We start from the raw sequence: 13,586 nt of genomic DNA, 5'->3' as shown, positions 1-13,586 counted from the left end.
TCATATTCTCAACCTCAGTGTGTTCTGAAGAAAGGAAAATCTATAAACACTTGATGATGCTTAAAATTGACTTTTAAACCCATAGGATCAAAGACATCCCTTAACAGATAATTACTGTAATTTGGTCAGGGGGCCAAACTGGCACCATCATGCCCCATTTACTCTTCTTTCACTGTAAGCCCACCTAAGAAATAGGATATTCTCGGGGCGCCTGGGTGGCTCAGTCGGTTAAGCGTCCGACTTCGGCTCATGTCATGATCTTGCAGTCCGTGAGTTCAAGCCCTGCATCAGGCTCTGTGCTGACGGCTCAGAGCCTGGAGCCTGTTTCAGATTCTGTGTCTCCCTCTCTCTCTGACCCTCCCCCATTCATGCTCTGTCTCTCTCTGTCTCAAAAATAAATAAATGTTAAAAAAAAAAAAAAAAAAAGAAATAGGATATGCTCTGTTTAAACCGGTAAATTGGGGAATGTTTCAGATATGCTCACATTTCTAAGTTATTTTTTTTAAGCTTATTTATCTATTTATCTATTTATTTATTTATTTATTTATTTATTTATTTATTTTTTTAGTAGTCTCTACACCCAACGTGGGGCTCAAACTCACAACCCTAAGATCAAGAGTCATATGCTCCTCTGACTGAGCCAGCCAGGCACCCTGCTCTGAAATCTTTAAGTGGCATCTTTACTGCTTAAAGTTATGTGGATAGAGAGAAAGGCATGGAAGAGGAGAAACAAAGAGAAGAGGAAGGAGGAAAAAAAATGGTAAAGAACTGGGGAGGAGGAAGGACAGGGAAAGGAAAGCATATGGCTCTTCTTGGAGCTCATTAACCTCACTCTCCCTGCTGCTGCCCTTTCTCTGAGGCCGCTGAGTTCCACAATGCCCTGAAGACAGCTTTTTAACAGGGATTTTTAAAATGTTTATTTACTTTTGAGAGAGAGAGAGAGAGAGAGAGAGAGAGAGAGAGAGAACAAGTGGGGGAGGGGCACAGAGAATCCAAAGTGGGCTCTGAGCTGTCAGCATAGAGCCTGATGTGGTGCTTGAACTCACAAACAGTGAGATCATGACCTGAGCTGAAGTCAGTTGCTCAATTGACTGAGCTACCCAGGTGCCCCTTAATGGGGATTTATAAATTCACTCATAGTATAGTTAAAATGAAGTCAACACTAAATTGGTAGGGAAAGTTGAAAGAGCAGGGAAAGAGTAGGAATAAGTTACCAATAAGAAGATGCCAAGTGTTAGGGTCTCTGGGCTTTTCAGGAATTTTTGACAAAACCATTGCTGTGCTAGAAGAAACACTATATTTGCTCACTCTGAAGCAATCACCTCGTTAGTTCCACATGGGAGTTGTCATGAACTAGCACAAACAGTGTGTACGGGTTCTGTTTTACCCTTCTCATAAAAACTTCAAACTTGGTTTGAATCTCATTGTCTAGACGAACAACATATTTCTCTGCTCTTTGATAAGCTGTCCCATTTTCCTCCAGACCCAAGTCTACAAGGACACCTGCCAAGAAGAAAAAAAGAGTTTACCTTTTCACATACATATATATAAATGAGATAAACTAAAGTTCAATGTCAACTGATATACTGGGTAGTGGCTGTATATAGAAATTTACAGAGCAGATATTTTTTCATTTTGCATACTCCCCACCACAATTTTGATGAGGAAATATCAGATTCTCTCTTCTTTACAACACCTTAGCCCACTCCTACATGTCACACAAAGGACAACATGCAATGATCTGATACATTAAGTAGAAGCAGTCGAATGTATGAGGCGTCTAATTAAATCCTATTTATAGTGAAGTGCTGTTGCTGCTAATAGCTACTATAGGTCACTTACAGCTACAGCTCTTAGCCAAATTAATATATTCGCATAACCTTCTTTATCCCAAATTTAGCAACAAAACATAATATTAAAAAAGGATAATAACATAAGATGTGCAAATATACCACAACTACACTGTGGGCTCTTTTAGGTAGTATTTTACTCATTTTATATAGTGACAGTTTTGCACAGTATCTGAGTATGGGCAGTCTTCCATGAATGTTGGATTACATAACAAATTTATAAAATGAACTGAATTACCCAAAATTACTATATTCTCAAAATGTTAGAAATAGAAACTTCAGTACTGTATCATTCTATCTGTCTATAATATAATTACTTCCACATTCAAACATCTAAATAGTTTGAGGCACATGAAGGTGTTATTGGGATAATCAATTAAAACAACCAATCCTCTATGAAAATGAAAATTATGTGAGGTGAAGGATGTGTTAACTAACCTGATTGTGATACACATTTCACAATATATACAGGTATCAAATTATCAAGGTGTGCACTGTATACCTTAAACTTACACAATGTTATATGGCAATTATTTCTCAATAAATCTGGGAGAAAGCCCCCCAAACCAAAGGCAACCCCCACCTCCAGACACTTAGCTGCATGGTGGGAGGGCTTAAGCCCCCTGAGATGAGAGAGCCTTGTGACCCAAGCCCATGGTCGGTCCTCCAACAAGGAGAAGGAACCAGAAGACTGATTTAGGGGTTAGATAAGCCACAGGGCCCTTGAGGACCAGCCTGGGCTCCAAGAGCTAGAGAATATATATTTAGCATCCAATATCAGCCATACCCACCAGCCACAACTATGTGAAAAAAAAATCAAAATTAAAAAGAAGAAACAAGTTAAATTAAAAGACTTATAAATTATGAGGACTTACTTTTGTTTATCTAGCTTTTCTTTTCAGATAGAATCGGCTCAATTAACAATTACATACAATTAGCATCTAGATGCTGTAATAGTAATAGCTCTAAATGGTATAAAAGAAAATAGGAAAAATGTTTTACCATATGAAAAATTCATCACACAAGATGAGGTGAGCAAAAAGTTCATTTTGTTTTTAAACATTTTTCATGAGAGGTCTTTACCCAGACATTGATTTCAAGTTCCACCCACATGAAGCCAAATGTTATTGTGACTATATCCAAAAGCAATCAGTCAAATATTTAATGTGGCGACTATTCTGATTTTTTTTGAAAGTGGATTGCTTGCAAAATTCATTCAACATTCCATAGTGATTTATTGAGAATCCACTATGTATCAGGAACTATGTCAGGTATTGTGCTAGGTGTAGGGATACACAGAAGAACAAGACAAATATCTTAACCTTATGGAGTTTATGATGGAGAGGACAGATAATTTTGACAGGTGTCATGATGGGAGACAAGTACCATGGGATGGAGGAGGTGAACAGAAAAATAGAGAGAAAACCTACTTAATTTCTGGGGGGTTTCTGTTATCTTATCTGTATAATAGGGAGAGGAGTGCCAGTTGAAAATTAGTCTGCATTTCCTAAGTTTATCCCTAGGAAATAAGCAGTGCAAGTTAACAGTAACTCAATATGAAAAGGTCATAAATAATTCATAAAGAATAAAAATATTCCTTATGGGTAATTAAGAATTGACTATACTTCAAAACAAATGAATAAAGACCTTTGACAGGTCAATTTCATACATGCCCTAATGTAAAGACAAAGTTCCATGAATCTAAGAGATTCTCTTAGATATAACACATGTATTAGTTCATAACTATACAACCATCTGGCTCTGCAGTGGTGAATCTTGGTGGGGAGCAGGCACATCAGAGGTACTTGAGTTTTTAATTTCTAACTGGGCATTTTTAGTAAGGAATCCTTACCTTTAAAGTTTGTTTTAGACTTGCTTTTATTTTTAAGTTTTGTTTCTTTCCTGGTTATGAAAGTGATAGATAGTCATCTTGGAAAAACTGGAAAGTATAGAGATATATTAAAAAGAAAAATTTATCCATAATTCTTTAACTCAAAATAAGCTGTGAACATTTCTTTGCATTCCTTCCTGTGTCTTTTCCTATGCATACTGTGCTACCTAGAATTTTGTGATTGTATATTCTGATATTTTTCACTTGTAACTATAAAATAAGAAACAAAACTATCATTATTTACTAATAATATGTCTGTGTAGAAAACACAAAATAATCCACAGATAAATAAATTAATAAGAATTTGATTAAAGTGATGGAGTCAGAATCACTTCATAAAAATTAGTTGCATTTCTATACACTAGCTGCAAACAGTTAAGAAACATATATATTTTTAAAAACATTTACAATAACATAAAAAATATTAAGTATCTAGAAATAGGTCTTATAAAAGGTATATAAGATCTTTATGAAGAAAGTGATGAAACTATTAATGACATTAAAGAAGACCTAAATAGAGCTATATCATAAAATATAGTTACAAATAAATTCTCAAATTTATCTAGAGATACAAAGTAATTCCAATAAAAATTCTAACAGTTTTTTTTCACCTTGAAAAATTATTTTAAAAATGTATATGGCAGAATCAAGAGAGTCCTAAAGTAGAAAAGGTGGGAGAGATTTCACTTCCCAGAGACTAAGAATTATAGAGCTGTATTAATAAGACAAAGTGGTTTTGGCACAGGGATAGACCCCAGAAAGAGACCCCCATACATATGGAAACTTGCTTCATAATAAAACTTGCATTGCAGATCAGTGGTAAAAGCATGGGATCTTTAATAATTGGTGAAGAACCAAGAAATTATATTGAATCTTACCTTACCTAATATGCAAAAAAAAAAAAAAAAAAAGTCAAGTGGATTAAAAACTTAAATGTAAAAGACAAAATTCTAAAACTTAAAAAAATTTTTTTTAAATGTTTATTTTAGAGAGAGACAGAATATGAGAGGTAGAGAGGCAGAGAGAGGAGACACAGAATCTGAAGCAGGCTCCAGGCTCTGAGCTGTCAGCACAGAGCCTGATGGGGGGGATCAAACTCACAACTGCGAGATCGTGACCTGAGCTGAAGTCAGACGCTTAACTGACTGAGCCAGGCGCCCCTGAACTCTAAAACTTTTAAATGACAACATAGAGAAAACTGTATGAACTCATAGAGGACTTCTTAAGCACAAACCCCAGAGGATAGACAAATTAAACTTAAGAACTTCTCTTCATCAAAAACATTACAAATAAAACGACAAGACTCCTAAATCCATAACAAGTATTACTAATGAAGAATTTGTATTCAGAATACATACATTACTCCTACACACCCAAGAGAAAATGAGCAAAAATATTTAATAAATACTTCCTAAAAGAAAAAATCCAGAGGCTATTCAAAATATGAAAAGATATTCAACTTCATTAGTGATAAGAAAAATACAAATTAAAACCATAATGAAATGGAATAATATCAAATTAGTTAAAAATTTTAAAACAATATAAGTGTAAGAAAGAAGTTGATGGAAGAAAATCACATGTATCTCCTCCTTTCTGCAAAAGAAATGCAGAGAATAGACCAGAAACTAAAGAGATTGACTTCTTATAGCTGAGTAAGTGGAAAAGAGGCAGAAAGGAGAATGGGAACAGCGTAGGTATCAGGAGGGACAGACACTTCTCTGAATATACCATTTTGTATAGTTTTGGCTCTTAGAACCATAGCAATAAACAAAATCAACCAAGGATAAGGGCAGGGGGTGCAGAGATAGGCAAAATGGAACCCAAACAGTTACAAATGAAACCTAACATAACTACACTGAAGGGGATGAGGATGAAAAGAACAAACATAAGTAAAGCAAATCAGTGTTTTGGCTGGATACTACAATACTAAAGACTCAAAAACTTTAGTTAGCAAATCTGTTTCTCACAGGAGTGTGGGTTAGCAATTGTAAAACTGCTAGAAAAAAAATCAAAGAAGTGAATATATTGTAGATAATGAGAACTAGGTTTACTCCATCAGAGAAAGAAGTTACAAATACAGAAAGGAAAGACTAAAATGAACCCTGTGGTGTCCATATTTCAGTACAAACATATTTTAAAATATAGATATATAGACACAGAAATAAAGAATGTGTGTGTGTGTGTGTGTGTGTGAACGCGCACATAGGTTAATAAACATACATTTCCTACCTCTGTCTGCTGAGTAAGTCCAGGGACAGTGACACCCCAGTAACAATAAGCACACTTAGCCTGGATTTTGCTTTCTAAATAGCATTCTTCAATAAGAGGAATCAGAGAGTTCCTCAGAGAAGAGTTTAACTTAAGGTTTGGGGCAATGAAATTAAAAATAACTTTGGAAGATCTGTGGTTCCAAAAAATAAGTATACAAAAAGGGATCATAACATATTAAATGAACACTAGCAATGAAGCCACGTTAATTATAACAAAAAGACACTCTGATGGGGAATGTTGATAATGGGAGATGCCTTGCATATGTGGGGGCTAGGAGTATGGGAAATCTCTGTACCTTCCCTTCAATTTGGCTGTGAACCTAAACCTGTTTAAAAACATAGTCTTTAAAAAAAGACAAAAAGACAAAAAAAAAAAAAAAAAAAAGACACAAGCGCCTAGCCAACAGCGTTCCCAGTGAACAAAGCTAGAAAACTTGGGACCAAAATAAATAATGATAGTGTTGGAAATGACCCATAGAATAAAATAAATGTTCACAAATCCTTGCTGCTTTAAATAAAATTTGAGGAAGAGCTCCTTACAAAAGGACTCAATAAATAAATCCCACTAATAAGTGTAGGAAAAATGGTAGAAATGCAAAATCATCATTATGCAAATACCACAATAAGCTGCATGTAGAATCCACTGATGGATGCTAAAATTCATGATTGAAGGTATATTAGCAAAATGCCAGAGTATTCTCCCAATATTTTTTTTCAACTACCAAGAGCTACACGGTAATTTTATAGTGGAGAACCTGGCAGACACCACCTTAATCAAGTGACCAAGGTTAACATCACCTATTGGACATATCGACATCAAGTTCTCCCCAATATCATGCCCTGAGAAGGACATAATACTATTTTTGTGGTCTTTTTGACAAATACATGTATCCTCAATCTAATTGTGAGAGAACATCAGACATTCCCAGATTGGAAGATTTTATACAAAACAACTGGATAGTATTTGCCAAAAGTGTTAAGATCATGCAAAACAATGAAAGAGTAAAGAAGTGTCCATTTGCAGGAGACTAAGAGGACACAATAATTGCATGCAACGTGGGATCCTGGATTAGATCCTGAAGGAGAAAAATGACATTAAGGGAAAACTGATGAGGTCTTTAGTTAAGAGTATTGTTCCAGGATTGATTTTCTCTTCTGATAACTGTACTGTAGTTATATAAGTTGTCAACTTTAAGTGAAGGTGGTGAAGGGTATATGTGAACTCCCTACTATTTTTAAGCAAATTTAGTAAGATATAGTTCATATACAATTCACTCATTTATGATGTACATTTCAATAGATTTTGTATATTCGCAGACTTGTACAACAATCACTACAATCAATTTTAGAACATTTTCATGACTGCCAAATGAAAGCTCGTACCCTTTAACCATCACCCCTCAATTCCCCCTTGAGCCCCCCAGCCCTTTGGCAATCACCAACCTATTTTCTCAATAGATTTGCTTATTCTGAACATTTAATACTAATGGAATCATAACAATATATGATCTTGTGTGACTGTCCTCTTTCATTTGGAGTAATGTTTTCAAGTTTAATCCATGTAGCATGCATCAATACTTTATTTCTTTTTATTACTGAATAATATCCCATTGTATGGATTATCACATTTTACATTTCCATTCACCATGGACATAATGGACATTTGGACTCTTTCCACTTTTGGGCTATTGTCAATAATACTGCTATAAACTTCTGTGTATAGGTTTATATATGGACATATGTTTTCACTTCTCTCTCATTTCATATCTAGGAGTGGAATTGCTGTATTACATGGTTATTCTTTGTTTAACTAATTGAAGAAAGGCTAGACTGTTTTCTAAAGTGGCTATGCCAACCTATAACCAGAAAAGAAATTAAATAAGTAATAAAAAATCTTCCAACAAACAAGAGTCCTAGGCCAGATGGCTTCCCAGAGGATTCTACCAGACATTTAAAGAAGAGTTAATACCTATTCTTCTCAAACTATTCCAAAAAATAGAAACAGAAGGAAAACTTCCAAACTCATTCTATGAAGCCAGCATTACCTTGATTCCCAAACCAAAGACCCCACTAAAAAGAATTACAGGCCAATATTTTTCATGAACATGGATGCAAAAATTCTCAATAAGGTATCAGCAAATCAAAATCAACAGTACATTAAAAGAATTATTCATCACCATCAAGTAGGATTTATTTTTGGTTACAAGGATGGTTCAATATTCGCAAATCAATCAATGTGGTATACCGCATGAATAAAAGGATAATAACCGTATGATCCTGTCAATAGATGCAGAAAAAGCATTTGACAAAATACAGCATCCATTCTTAATAAAAACCGTCAACAAAGTAGGGATAGATGGAACATACCTCAACATCATAAAGGCCATATATGAAAGACCCACAGCTAGTATCATCTTCAATGGGGAAAAACTGAGAGCCTTTCTCCCCTAAGGTCAGGAAGAAGACAAGAATGTCCACTCTCACCATTACTACTTAACATAGTATTGGAAGGCTTAGCCTCAGCATTCAGACAACAAAAAGAAATAAAGGGCATACAGATCAGCAAGGAAGAAGTCAAACTTGTATTATTTGCAGACAACGTGATACTGTATGTAGAAAACCTAAAAGAATCCACCAAAAAACTGATAGAACTAATACATGAATTCAGCAAAGTCACAGGATATAAAATCAATGCAAAAATCAGTTGCATTTCTATACACCAGTAACAAAGCAGCAGAAAAATAAATCAAGGAATCTATTCCATTTGCAATTGCACCAAAAAAAAAAATATGGCATCGAGGAATAAACCTAACCAAAGAAGTAAAAGGTCTATATGCTGAAAACTATAGAACACTTATGAAAGTAATTGAAGAAGCCACAAAGAAGTGGAAAACATTCCATGCCAAGGACTGGAAGAAGAAACATTGTTAAAATGTCTTATGCAATCCCTATCAAAATACGACCAGCATTTTTCACAAAGGTAGAACAAACAATCCTAAAATTGTATGGAATTTTCCATGGAACCACAAAAGACCCCTAATAGCCAAAGCAATCCTGAAAAAGAAAAACAAAACTGGAGGCATCACGATTCCAGCTTTCAAGCTATATTACAAAGCTGTAGTCATCAAGATAGTATGGTACTGCCACAAAAACAGACACATAGATCAATGGAACAAAACAGAAACCTAGAAATGGACCCACAACTATAGGGTCAACTAATCTTTGACAAAGCAGGAAAAAATATCCAATGGAAAAAAGACAGTCTCTTCAGCAAATGGTGTTAGGAAAACTGTACAGTGACATGCAGAAGAATGAAACTGGGCAACTTTCTTACACCATACACAAAAATAAACTCAAAATGGATTAAAGACCTAAATGTGAAACAGGAAGCCACCAAAATCCTAGAGGAGAACACAAGCAGAAACTTCTGTGACCTTGGCTAGAGCAACGTGTTATTAGACATGTTGCCGAAGGCAGCAGAAACAAAAGCAAATATGAACTACTAGGACTTTATCAAGATAAAAATCTTCTGCACAGTGAAAGAAATAATCAATGAAAATAAATGGTAGCCTATGGAATGGAAGAAGATATGTGCACATGGTATATCTGATAAAGGGTTAGTATCTTAAATCTATAAAGAACTTAGCAAACTCAACACCCCCAAAAAACAAATAACCCAGTTAAGAAATGGGCAGAAGACATGAACAGACACTTTTCCAAAGAAGGCATCTAGATGGCTAACAGACACATGAAAAGATGCTCAACATTATTCATCATCCGGGAAATACAAATCAAAACCATGATGAGATACCACCTCACATCTATCAGAATGGCTAAAATTAACAACACAAGAAACAATAGGTGGTGGTGAGGACACAGAGAAAGGGGAACCCTCTGGCACTGTTGGTTGGAATGCAAACTGCAGCCACTCTGGAGGACAGTATAGAAGTTCCTCAAAAAACTAAAAACTACCGTACAATCCAGCAATTGCACTATTCGATATTTACCCAAAGGATACAAAAATACAGAATCGATGAGGTGTATGCACCTCAGTGTTTATAGCAGCATTATCAACAATAGGCAAACTATGGAGAGAGCCCAAACATCCATCAACTGATGAATGAATAAAGAAGATGTGGTTTATATATACAATGCAATACTACTTGGTAATGAGAAAGAATGAAATCCGGCCATTTGCAGCAATGTGGATGGAACTGGAGGGTATTATGCTAAGTGAAATAAGTCAGGCACAGAAAGACAGATACCATATGTTTTCACTTAAATGTGGATCTTGAGAAACTTAACAGAAGACCATGGGGGAGGGGAAGGAGAAAAAAATGTTACAGAGAGGGAGGGAGGCAAACCATAAGAGACTCTTAAGTACTGAGAACAAACTGAGGATTGCAGAGTGGGGGAGAAGGGAAAGTGGGTGATGGGCATGGAGGAGAGCACTTGTTGGGATGAGCACTGGGTGTTGTACGGAAACCAATTTGACAATAAATTATATTTTTTAAAAAATTGAACTACCGTATGACCCAGCAATTGCCCTATTAGGTATTTACCCAAAGAATACAAAAATACTAATTCAAAGGGATACATGCACCTCATTGTTGATACAGCATTACCTACAATAGAAGAAAATTATAAATGCAGCTGAAGTGCCCATTGATTGATGAATGGATAAAGATGTGGCATATACACACAATGGAATATCACTCAGCTATAAAAAGAATGAAATCTTGCCATTTGCAACAACATGGATAGACCTAGAGAGTATTACACTGAGTGAAATAAGTCAGTCAGAGAAAGACAAATACCATACCATTTCACTCATATGTGGAATTTAAGAAAAACAAAACAAATGAGCAAAGGGGAAGAAAAAGATGCAGAGAGACAACCAAGAAACAGACTCTTAACTGTAGACAACAAACTGATGGTTACCAGAGAGAGGCAGGTGGGGAGGGATGGGTTAAATAGGTGATGGGGATCTTTAGGACTGCACTTGTCATGATACGCACCGGGTGATATATGAAAGTGTTGAATCACTATATTGTACACATGAAACTAGTATTACACTGCATTAACTAACTAGAATTTGAATAAAAACTTAAAAAAATAAAAAAATTTCTCCCATTCTGAGGGTTTCCTTTTCACTTTGTTGATGGTGTCCTTTGAAACACAAATGTTTAAATTTTGATTGTGTTCAGTTTATTTTTTTTATTGTTTGTGGTTTCAGAGTCATATCTAAGAAATTATTGCTTAATTCAAAGTCATGGTTTTCATTCATGTTTTCTTCTAAGAATTTTTATACTTTTAGCTCTTATATTTAAGTCTTTGATCCATTTTGAGTTACTTTTTGTGAGGTAGGGGTCCAAATTTATTCTTTTGCATATGGATATCTAGTTGCCCCACACCATTTGTTGAAAAGATTCTTTATTGAATAGTCTTGGCATCCTGGCCAAAATTCAGTTGACCACAAATAGGAGGGTTTACTTCTGGACTCTCAATTCTATCGCATTGATTTATAGGTCTATCTCTATGCCAGTGTCACAGAGTATTGATTACTTGAGCTTTGTATTGTATGAATTTTAGGGCCAGCTTGTTCATTTCTGCAAAGAAGCCATCTGGGCTTTTGATAGGGAATGCAGTGAATCTGTAGATCCATTAAGGTACATTGCTATCTTAAAAATATTAATGCCTTCTAATTCATGACCATAGGATGCTGTTCTTTTTATTTAGGTCTTTATTTTCACTCAACAATGATTTCTAAGTTTTATACTTCTTTTGTCAAATATATTCCTAAGTATTTTATTCTTTTTGATGCTGTTATAAATGGAATTGTTTTCTTAATTTCATTTTTGTATTACTTGTACAATTTTTGTGATGTTTCTGTAGATCTAAAATTATTTTAAAATTAAAAAAATTAAAAGAAGCATGACCATATCAAATATTTGCAACTGAAACACATACATTATTGGTGGGAGTGTAAATATAACCATTTAGGAAAAAAATTTAGCTTTATTTGGTAAAGTTTATATACATAACCTAGGCCACAACAATTCTACTCTCAGAGACACTCCTTTATTTGTGTACCAGCACTGTTTGAAAAAGTAAAAAAAAAAAAAAACTAGAAACAACTCAAATTTATATCAGTAGTAAAATGAGTTTTTAAAATGTGTGATATATTCATGTAACAGAATACTACAAAGCAGTAAAATGAATGAATTAGTTATACATAACAACAGGATCAATCTCAGGGACATAATGTTGAATGTAAGAAGTAAATTACAGACAAATGCATAGAGTTCCATTTACAAAAAGGTCTAAATGATGTGAAATTTAACAATATATTGTTTAGGAGTTATATTGTTTATGTATATTAATTTAATTAATATAATATATTATTTAGGAGTTAGCAAAACTATAAATAAAACTAGAGAATAATGAATAGAAATTCAGAATAATAGTTACCTTTGAAAGAAGAGAAACATTAACATTAGGGAGGGAAACAAGAGTCTTCAGTGTTCCTTACTTAAAATTTTTTTTTTTAACGTTTATTTGTTTTTCAGACAGAGAGAGACAAAGCATGAACGGGGGAGGGTCAGAGAGAGAGGGAGACACAGAATCTGAAACAGGCTCCAGGCTCTGAGCGGTCAGCACAGAGCCCGACGTGGGGCTTGAACTCACGGACCGCGAGATCATGACCTGAGCCGAAGTCGGCCACTTAACTGACTGAGCCACCCAGGTGCCCCCGGTGTTCCTTATTTTAATGGGTACATGAATTTTTACTATCTTGTGATTTTTAATACCTTTTATAAATTTTATAAATTTGATTTACTCAATATTTAAAATTTCTTAAAATGGAAGAATGCAAATAACTATCTGTCTTTTAGAAACTATTTGAAAACATTAATAACTATACTAAATTCCATCTGATAGATATATCATCAATGAAACACAACTATTTTCTCTTCATTTTCTATTTTGAATATTATAGAAGAGTTTAAAGACTAGTGCAATACCCTTAAATTAGATTCACCAGTTGTTAATATTTTGCTGCATTTGCTTTTTCTCTTTATTGCCTTTTACTGTTATTGTTCGTGTTACTGCCGAACAATTTGGTAGTAACATATCATAATATTCACCCCTAAACACTTCATTAGGCAGTTCATAAAAGCAAAGGCAGTCTCCTACCTAACTTTATTACCTCCTAGGAATTAACCTAACACTGGTATAATATTCTCTAATACCTAGCCTACATTTGAGTTTCACTAATTGTCCCAGGGCTGTGTTTTTTCTTTTTCTTTTTAGATCTCAGATCCAATCAAGAATTAAGCATTGCACTTGGTTTCTATGTTTCTTTATTCATAATTAAAAAAGCCCCTGCCTTTTTTTCTCATTGGTCTTCTCATTGATATTTTTTTAATGCAGGCTAATTGTTTTGTAGAATGCCATATAATCTGAATTTGTCTGGGAGTGTCCTTGTGATTAGATTCAGTTTAAACATTTTTAACAATGATACCTCGTAGGTGACATTGCTCATAATGTCTATCTGTCCCAGAACTGGAGAGGGCA

At 34.7% G+C, this 13,586-nt stretch overlaps 1 protein-coding gene across 8 annotated transcripts in view; it reads right to left on the bottom strand.

Moving 5' to 3' along the window:
- GREB1L (GREB1 like retinoic acid receptor coactivator) overlaps nucleotides 1-13,586 on the bottom strand; it is a 283,759-nt gene that overhangs the window by 52,340 nt on the left and 217,833 nt on the right. For all 8 annotated transcript variants that reach the window (XM_045458577.1, XM_045458582.1, XM_045458583.1 and 5 more), the window contains one exon: nucleotides 1,323-1,503. In XM_045458577.1, the coding sequence (XP_045314533.1) occupies nucleotides 1,323-1,503 (181 nt within the window). The remainder of the gene's footprint in view (nucleotides 1-1,322; nucleotides 1,504-13,586) is intronic.

Source organism: Leopardus geoffroyi, chromosome D3 (genome assembly GCF_018350155.1).
Source record: "Leopardus geoffroyi isolate Oge1 chromosome D3, O.geoffroyi_Oge1_pat1.0, whole genome shotgun sequence".
Taxonomy (NCBI): domain Eukaryota; kingdom Metazoa; phylum Chordata; class Mammalia; order Carnivora; family Felidae; genus Leopardus; species Leopardus geoffroyi.
The sequence above is the reverse complement of the archived record's forward strand: the minus strand, read 5'-3'. Positions and strand labels throughout refer to the sequence as shown.